Source organism: Falco punctatus, assembly GCF_963210335.1.
Source record: "Falco punctatus genome assembly, chromosome: 2".
In the NCBI taxonomy this organism is placed as follows: Eukaryota; Metazoa; Chordata; class Aves; order Falconiformes; family Falconidae; genus Falco; species Falco punctatus.
Window position 1 is genome coordinate 14,843,550 of NC_137581.1, and position 10,059 is coordinate 14,853,608.

Sequence of the window (10,059 nt, forward strand, 5' to 3'; positions counted from 1 at the left end):
ACCTGCTTTAGTCCTTTAGAGGGTGCTGACTCTTTCCTGATACTCTACAAGTAAGAGTGAAAAGAGGGTAAACATGTAGATCTGAGGCAGATACCAATCATATGGATGTTTAAAGACATCTTGTGACTTACTAGCACAGAGTATCTCCCGGGCAGCATGTCCAGACAAGACCTGAGGACTGATGGACTCGTGAAGGAAACGTAGGTCTCTGGGCAGCACCAGAGCCACCACACTCTCCAGCACAACCTCAAGCTGGACAGCCATGGCCAGGTCAGCACATATACCCCACAGCTTAGACACAGCCAGTTAGCATTTTTTCACCTGACTGCTGTAGCCTCTTGATGCTTAGATACTCATAAACCAGGCTGTGAATATGGTATGTCCCCTCAGGTCTCTCATTTGTCCAGGTCTCTTTTTCCCATATACATTTCCATGCTGAACTCTTGAAACTCTCTGTCAGTTCTCTCTCATTGTACCTTACCCCCACTCCTTCCTTATGTTAAATATGTTTTTACCCCTTTGCACATAGCTTGCTTCATGCAGCAAAAGTGATACCTAACAATTTTACCATTAGAACTGCTATATATAAAGAGAACAAAACTGCATCTGATAGAGATGATACCTTGCAGATGCTATCCCTCTCCACATCGAAGTGTTCCACCTGCCACTAACCTTTGTCTTCAATTTCTAGGCCAGTCTTTTATCCTCTGAAATGCCTTACTCACTGCACCCTGTCTTTTTCTCTTCAGAAAGGTGGCAGTTTTGTTACTCCCTCTCACGTATCTTGACGTCTTTTAAATTATATCTACTAGTTTTACCCTTATTTCACCGATCACATTGATTCTCAAAATGTTCTATTAACTTTGTTTTACATATTTAAAAATAAAAAATAGATTTTCTGTCTAAAATTGAAAAATTATTACCCTAGAAACTTTCATAACTTGAATATATTTTGTATTTACCTGCTTGTCACATAACACTCCCTACAGATCTACAGATGTGTCCTAGCGATAGATGGCTGTTACACACAGGACAGCGGGCTCCGACTATTAGAGAAAATGTCTTGTAAAGCATTTAGACCTTTGGAGTTCAGCATACTCTGACCCCAGCAGTAACACTCACCTGCTCTATGTCTCTCATGGATGTTTTAGGAATGGATTTAGTAATTCTTATTAATACAGCAGGGGTTATTAACATTGAACCTTATTAATAATTTGGCTCCTCACTGTGCTGTACACTAATTTTAGGATTCTAGTGAGAAGATTACAGAGTAAATATTTCAAGGCAGGGACCTGCAGCTGACAGAACAAAAAAATGAAGTATAAAAAGAAAAATACTTTACTGCTCCTTTCCTCCTTGTCCCATGAGGGAATTAAAGGAGCCTTCTGAGGTACTATTTTTATCTGAGGAGAGAAGGGTGCTTTTTTTCTGCCCCCATCCCCCCACCCCTCTTTTCCCTATTTGTTCATTTAGCCAAAATTTCTCTGCCTGCCTTCTGACAGATGAATTTTTCAGGGAGTAGTTTGCTCTTTTCTGTCCTCATTCCCAAGAAGAATTATGATCAGAGCAGCCCTTACTCAATAAACAGAAGAGTAAATGCTGCTCTCCTGCATAATTCCGCAGGACAGAACACAATCCAAGGACAATATTGCTAGATCTTTTCAGTTCCATTTTTGTGAAGGATTTCATCAAAAAGGAGATAATGACTTATCGGATCAGTATAGTGAGTCAGTGCATTACAGTATTCACTAAGGAACACTAAGCCCACATTATAAGCCCAATTTTGCTAGCATATTGACAGTTTTCTCTTTAAAGCATCCCCTCAGTGAAAAAAAGAAGGACTCTGGATAGCAAGACACTGGGGTTAAACTCTCAACCCCCCAAAAAAAAAGTATGGAGCAGCTTTATGCTTTCTATATGACTCACTTTTTTCAGCTCCTGTGAAAGCTGTTTTAATTTTAAAAATGGATTCAGAAAGTTTTATCATATTTAGTAAAGTGCAGAACATAACCCATAGTACTACCTTCATCTACAAATAGCAAATAGCTAATGTAAAGAAATCCAGTGACTGTGATAAAAAGAAGAATGATTCATCTTTTTTTTTTTTTCTCTCTCTCTCTTTTAAACAATTACTTCCTAATGTAGAATGATTGTGGTCCATAAGTAAAATGTTTCCTTCAATTCAAACTGAATGTAAAATAATCTGACTAGCCACTCTGTTTTCATGTCTCAATTTGTATTCTGCCTGCAGTCACCACAGCGGTGACAACCACCTATATGGTCTTCACATTTCCTGGCCTTTTATCAACACCATTATAAAGGTTGGGGGGGTGTGGGGTGTGGGGAGCTATTTTTATAGCATTTGAATGTTTGGGCTGTAATCAACACAAATGACAGGACATCTACTACATATGGACAAGTTCGCAGTGACCCATATTCACTCCAGCCCTGTCTGTACTTTGTACTAAGGAGTAATGAAAGGCAAAGTAACTTGTCCAATTTCACACTGTCATCGCTGAAAGGCAGTGTTAACTGTTATGTCACATGAGTTTTATGCAAGGTTTGCTGTAGTCATTTGCATCTTCCAAAGCACATATTATTCCTGACTTCAGTACAGGTTTGTCAGCTGTCCACCCGACCTTACTAAACATATGCCAGCTATACGCTGTTAAAGTAGCTTGAAAACTTTGCAGAATGGTAGAAAAATACAGTGTGCAGTTCATACGTATTGTTTAGAATCCATAACCTGAAGGTTATAAAATCTATTTCAGCCCTAGGCAATATTTTCTTTGTCACTCAGTACTGGTAGGGAAGAGAAAAAGAAAGAATTACTGGCTAGGAGAAAATATATTTCTGTTTTCTTTTTTTCTTTCCCAGAAAACCAAGGCTAATAGCTAAGTATAGACCACAAAGCTCATGTCTTTTTCATTGGAATTTGCCCAAGAGATAGGAGCTTGATTAACGTAATCAAAGGATCAACTTGCAGAAAAAAAGTATAAAAAACAGAAAAACTTGACTGCCATTTTCAGAGACAATTACTTCACATAGTAACTTGTTTATATTATATTCTGTCTTTCCAAAGATAAATATTCAAGTTTTTTCTTTTTCTTAGATATACTTTATTTTTGCAGTGGAACAGAAAATCACTTCTATAGGTACTGTATTTTTTTTTAACTCAGTGAATTATACCTTGACATAATTTAGAAAGAGCATATAGATGTTTTGACCAAAGTCTGGTAAAGCAGGACATAAAAAAGGAACTGGTGTTTCACCAGCCTGAATATCACTGCACCAGACCTTACTTTTGGAAGGAATGAATTTTTCCAAACACAAAATGAGCCAGCCATTGGATAGTTTGATATATGAGCCAATTTTGCTTATGAAGTTACTCATATGTTGACTCAAACCCCTCTAAAATCCTGAAAACTATAAGCAGGATTTTACAGCAGAGCAGTGCTACTGCTCTTCAATTCCGTAAGGTATGGATCAGGATCACACCCTAGATGTCTCACAGGGGCCGCAAGAGAGCTGTAACCTTTGCAATGTCTGTATCATGAACAGTTTGTTAGAAGATTATTAACTTTCTACTACCTGAAGTGAGAAACCTAGATAATTATTGATTTTTCATAAGAAACTTTTGCTAGATATTTGGTAGTCCTCGAGATGAGGTACAATATCAGTTTTCATCCCATGTGTGCACAGGACTATGGGAGAAGAAAGTACCTGAGGAAAGAGGTGGAGGATGCAAGCTACTCCAGAGACGACCCCAGAACCTAGGAGTACTGAACAGTGTTTTCTTTCTTCTTTTCAGTCAACAATTGTTTTGGTGTGAGGGAAGGAACTGAGGCTGTTCGACCTTTTTGCAGGAGTGCCTCATCTTGTTCTGAGAGACAGTCACACAAATGTCTTGAGATGATACAAAAAGCACCTCTTCTCCTGTCCTAATTGCTTAGTTCTACTGTTGCACTAACATTTGCATGAATTCCATATGCCAGTTCAAGGCACTGATAGATTTTCTGATAATGGTAATTAAAATAGTTGTTATGAATTCTGAACCATGGTATGGGTTTTTTTCAGGGCTAGCAGCAGTTCCTTCAGCTCACTGCTCTTCATCCCCTAACAATTTCTGAACTTTGAGATCTCTTCGAGTTCATTTTCAGCTACATAGGTGCTCTTAATGTTGGTAAATCATCAGAAAGCCCAGGAAAATTTGTGTGTTTCACCCACTTTAATACATCCTACCTAATTTAGGCTCTTGCTTGATATGCCTGATTTGTAGCTTTAGTTCTTTGTGGCCAACAGAAAGAGTATGTGGACAATAACTCTGACTACTGAATTTGGAGAAGGCAGCCTGCAATTAGATCAGATTAATTTATACCAAAGTATGCACACCCTAGAAACCAATTTGGGAAAAAGACTAATATTATTTAAGATATTTTTTAGCCTAAAACTTCAAGGAAGTGGTCTGTTAAGTATTAGAGGTAGAATCTTTAACAAATCTTTAACGTGATGATTTACTTTTAACGATTGCTTAACCCACAATCAGGACAAAGCAGGTTGCATGTTCCTGCATCTCCTCTATTCAGTTGTCTAAATATCATTATTGCTTTCTCTCCAGCAAAAAGACATAGGTTTCTGGGAATCAGATATCAAAGCTTGTTATGCTTTGGCTAAATGAAAACCAGCAGGAAGACCAGCAAACATTTAAAGCCTAACAAACAATAATGCATTAAACAGAGCAAATTTTTTTCCCCCCTTTTTATTTCATTTTTCAAATATGGGCTACTCTTGTGATTTATGCTTCATGGTGTATCAATATTCAAAGTTATCATTAATGAAAATCTATTCTAAATGTGGTAAATCCCTTCTGAGCAGTATAAATTAACGTTATAGAAAATAGCAAGATTAAAAAAAAAAAAAAAACAACAACAAAAACCAAATACACGGAAATGTAAATAAACAAAACCTCTCTTTTAAGAATTATGTCCACCACTTTTAAAAGCCAGCAGTATCTTGATTCTGATTCAAACTGATGTAAGTTCCCCCAGCATTGACCTCAGTCAGCAATCATTAGTGTTTTTTTTTTATAACCACTTTTTCCTTTTGTTCATTTGGCCATCAACAAATGGATGCGTGCATTGCAAAAAAAAGACAAAAGCATGTTTTGAGATCAGGGTCCAAACTCACCTGGCAAAACTTTAAGGGGAATTGTAAAAGTGGGAACCAAACACTTAAGGGCTTTGAAGTACAGAAGAAACTGAGATAGAAGCATTGCCCAATTGTGTTTCATGCTTTTGGTGCTTGATACAGTATATCCATCCCCCCAAGAACACTCCTTTGCCAAAGGGGAACAGTGCAGCAGAACTGGTAAGGAATATGCTACGGTTATTTTTGCAGACTTCACACGTGCAAAATATAATTAGCATCCAATGTGATAATGCCTTATAAGCAGTGGTGGAAACCATTTCCAAACATACAAAAAGTATCAAAATGGATGAGCTATGCTCCTAGCTTTCCTCCACACTCACAAAGTTGATACCTATGTAGTTCTAATACCAGTCTTTGGAAAATCAGGTTTTCATAAATTCTTTATACTAAAAAAGAAAGCTTCAGTGCAAAAGCTGGCAGGCTGTCTACTGTCTTGCACATTGCATTCACAGGAGATGTGGTGTGCCCTGTGAATAAATAACAAGGCCTATTCAGCTAGTTACGATTTTGCTCCTGGCTTTCTAGAACCAGGATTTCAGTTCTTCAGTTGCTTTTCCATCCTTGCTACTCTCCACCTGTGTAACCTTGGGCAAGTCACTTTTTCTTTCTGACCATTTGCCTCTTGGATACTCAGAGAGCTTCACTAAGTTAACTCCAGGACATATATGTTTGCTCACTGCCGGTTTGTACAGTGCTTAATGCCGTGTGGCTCTCACCACTGTAGTGTCAGTGTCACGTTTGTAAAGATGCAGTCAAAGTAAAATGAAAGGAATCTGACTACCCAAGAGATAATAAACATTGGAGGTTCAGTCCTACTGTGTGAACAAATGGTTGTTTATTCTTTTTTTCTTTCCAAGAAAGATGTGACTAGGTGTTATTTTACATATCAATAGGGCTGGTCAAGCATTCAGCTAGCAAAATACCTCAGTGAATCACACATTTCAGCAAGTGGTGACTACAGCTAGATTTGCTGTCTAAGCTGTAATTAACCTAAGAATTAAAGCAACAGCGTTTTAACATGAGATAACACAAGCACACAAAAAAGATACTTAGATTAATTTTACAATTGAAAAAGCAGACTTTGAGTCAGCCCAAACTGATACACCCTAGATCAAAGTTAACAGAGCCACTTTACTCAAGCGAAGATATGACCTCAAATGTGTATTTTTGCAGCCAGGTCTTTCTAGACTTTTTTTTTTTTTTTTTTTTTTTTTTTTTTAATATGGCAGTCCTAGTGCAATTATAAAAGGTCAGCATTGTACTCATTGGTCTTATTTTCCTACGAACTACTTGGGGTTTTTTGGTTCACCATTTTCTGGGGTACATTCACAGTAGTGCGGTATTGTCCCTGACCTTTCTCTCAGAGGAAAAGTTATCTAGATATAATGTGAATAACTTATTATGAAATAGCCAGCTTCACAGAAAAGGTCAAAATGTGGAATAAATGCAAGTAGATCTCAGCAGAAATAACGGTAAGCTGAATATAGGTCTTTGAATGGCACATCAATGACATCTCCTGTTAGGGAAAATAGGGCCCCATAAGAATCACTTTACTTGTGTAGGTCACCTAGATACATTAAAAAGACAGTACTGCATTTTTCCAGTTATGCCCTGCAAATACTTGATACCTGTGGAAAGAGACTAGTTAACTTCCAAGCTCAGCTCTATAACCTCTCTGAGATGATGATAAACTCAGTGCACATACCGGAAACACAAATTAAGAACCACCAAAGATAATTTATGGGGTTTATGTCTGAAAAGGAAGAGTCAAACATACTATCAAAATTGCAATTACCAGAGACCTGTTTATATCCAGGAACTAAAAATGAACCCACTTCCTTTTTTTTTTTTTTTTTCAGGTAAGATTTTTTATGGTGAATGAAAGATTTTCTTTGGTGTTCTGTCATTTCCTATTCATTACACTTATAAGAAATCTCATGGCTCTAAGTTGCACAGAGCCAGGAGGGAAATATTGCTCACAGCACTTCTTGACTGATGTGGTCAGAGCTTTCCAGGGTGAAGGTAGATATTCTGGTGACCTGTCAGAGGATGAGCTCTCCTTGAATTCTCTGAAATACTTTTGACTCCCTGCCAATGTTCATCCTCTGGTCTTCCATCTTGAAGTTACATCTCCTTGTGACAGTCCACAGTAATTCAATGCGTTTCAGGTAATACCACGCTATTCTGACTCTCACCATTACGAAGGAGTGAGCGTTGCTTGGCTCTGAGTTTAGGCTGCAAATCCATGTGTTTAAAAGAGCCTGATGATCAGACAAAAGGCAGAAACTGCAAAAAGACACTCCACAGGATAGCAAGTATGAGCATCTGGAATCATGAGCTTAGCAGATGCTTATATTAATCTTTCATTTGGTTGCTTGTTGGCAGGTTGGTTACTGGAAGGACATGGAACAGGAGGAAGCAGCAGAAAAAGTTAAAACTGAGGGAAATGAGTCATCCATTCTCCTGACAGGATTAGAGGGAAACACATTATATCACCTAACGGTGAGGGCGTACAACACTGCAGGGTACGGACCACCTAGCGCTGCTGTGCATGCAGCAACCAAGAAGTCCCGTAAGTGATCTCACTACCTTTGCCCAAAGGGAGAAGTCAGGGAACAACCTCTGCCCCTCTTGGACTTTCATTTGATAAGAGTATATAATAATCAGGAATAATGTATAGTTTTGATTCATGGCTTTGCTTTGATATTCGGACATGAATTCATATGACTTTGCATTCATGAGAAAGGTAATCTTCCTAGAAAACAAGGCTTTTTTAACAAGGGAAAGAAAAGACTTCAAGTTCATAAGCTCTATGGAGCTTATGGGGTGGGCTGAGTAAACATGCTGCAATCTATTAAATGACAATTCTGGTGGGGGAATAAAAACAAACTTGCAAAATTCCAGTAAAGCTGGGAGCCTGCTAACACAACCAGTTGTAAATGTAACAAAAGATTGAAATATATATTATTTTAAAGAAACTACTTATAAAACATATTTATGCACATGTTATTTTTTGTTCTTAGCTCCCAGCCAAGCACCAAGCAATATTATGTGGATACAGGATGGCTCTCACGTCTCTCTTGGGTGGGAGCCGGTCAGACCTCTAGCTAATGAATCTGATGTAATGGGATACAAGGTCAGTGCTTCCTCTTCCTTGCTCACCTTACTCTCTTCCAAACAGCTACTCCTTTTCCTTGTTGGCTTTTTTTCCCTTTCTTGTTTTTCTTTGTAAGTGAAGTACGCTATACAGGCTGTCTGCAACCAGTTTTCACCATGAAAAGCAATAAATGAAATCGAAGAGAGTAAAATATCCCAACATTTTCTGTGTTGTGATTTTCAACTGATTATAAGCTGGTTAAGCTTTGTATGAGGGGATCAGTTCATCATATCTGACTCAAAAGTGGCTATTAGTAAGACAGCCTGCACTGAAATTCCTAGTAACACTTCAATTTAATTCTGTTTGCAGTAGGATTTAAAGAAATGCAGAAGAATAAGGCATCTTAAAATGGCATTAAAATTAATATTTTTATTGACCAGAAACACAAGTACTCTGGTTTGTTTTGTGATCATGTTGATGATGTTCAACAATCAGTGATGGTAACATCTGGCATTTGAAGTTTTGAAGTTTTAAAGAGTAAAATCCAGATTAACTCTTAAATAACAAGCAATAAAAAGCAGTGGAATTCACTGCAATCTTTTACTTCAAAGCAGAATGATTTCAACATCTTTAAATGGGGGGAGGGATTTTTTGAAGGATATATACAATCATTCCTATGGACTACAATCTGATACTCCCTCTGATACATCAGGGAATACCACCAAGAAAGTGTAAAATGGTTCAAATAAATCAGAAACTGGACTAACCTTTATCAGAACAGCTGAGATTCTGAAAATGTTGAGTGTGTACTTTGGTTTTTTACTCCTCTCTAACCTTTTCAGTTTTGTCTGGGAACAGAAACTCTTATGCAGAAGTACCCAAAAGACAGCTATGTGCTCACTTGCTTTCCTCCCACATGCCATAAGCTTGTCTTCAGCTTCACAGTAGATGCAGGGACAGATGTGAGGTATTCTCAGCTGACTTAGCCAGCTAATTTAAACACAGTAAGGACATTATTTAGGGCATTTTATTTACATTTGGAGTCAGTTCTTGAACCAAAAATGTGAATATCTACATGATAAATTTGGTGATAAAAATTTGAATCAGATGGAATCCAAAATACATTTTGAAGAAATATTTGAGAAAAAATGTGTAACACCAAATGCTGCAGAGGGCAAATACTATAACTAAGCTTTGGATCATAATCAATGTCCTTTCACATTCATTAATTGCTAATATACTTTGCTATTAATGTTTTAAAGTGATTCAGGGGAGGGGACAGTAAAAGCAGATGGCTGTTCAAATGTAATGTCAAGAAATCCTTAATGAAAGCATGAAACAGTTGACATGGCAGTGACTGAATTAACTACACAAAATGTCTGATATATAACTTGAATGACCACTATGACCACAGTCTACTTTATTGACCATAGGTATTATTTAGGCAAGAAGGCCAGAGCAACAGTCAAGTTATAGAAACACAGAAAACCTCTGCGGTGGTACTTCTTCCTGATGTTGGTGTCTACATCATTGAGGTCTGTGCAGTCAGTGAAGGAGGGGACGGAACTGCAAGCCCCCAGATCAGAGTTCCATCTTTTTCTGGTAAGGTTTCATTTGTATTTGACGAAGTGGTAATTACAGCAATGCTCATTACAATAATGCTATTATTCTCTACCTGAAAAAAAGTTCTCGAGCTATTAGATAAAATCATTAATCAGAGTCTTCAGTTCTATGCTGAAACAAAGGATTCTAGT

General features: G+C 37.7%; 1 protein-coding gene across 7 annotated transcripts in view; it reads left to right on the plus strand.

The window, feature by feature from the left end:
• Positions 1 to 10,059, plus strand: part of CNTN5 (contactin 5) — a 968,197-nt gene that overhangs the window by 936,676 nt on the left and 21,462 nt on the right. For all 7 annotated transcript variants that reach the window (XM_080376471.1, XM_080376469.1, XM_080376474.1 and 4 more), the window contains 3 exons: positions 7,594 to 7,780; positions 8,232 to 8,344; positions 9,739 to 9,907. In XM_080376471.1, coding sequence (XP_080232597.1) covers positions 7,594 to 7,780; positions 8,232 to 8,344; positions 9,739 to 9,907 — 469 coding nt within the window. The remainder of the gene's footprint in view (positions 1 to 7,593; positions 7,781 to 8,231; positions 8,345 to 9,738; positions 9,908 to 10,059) is intronic.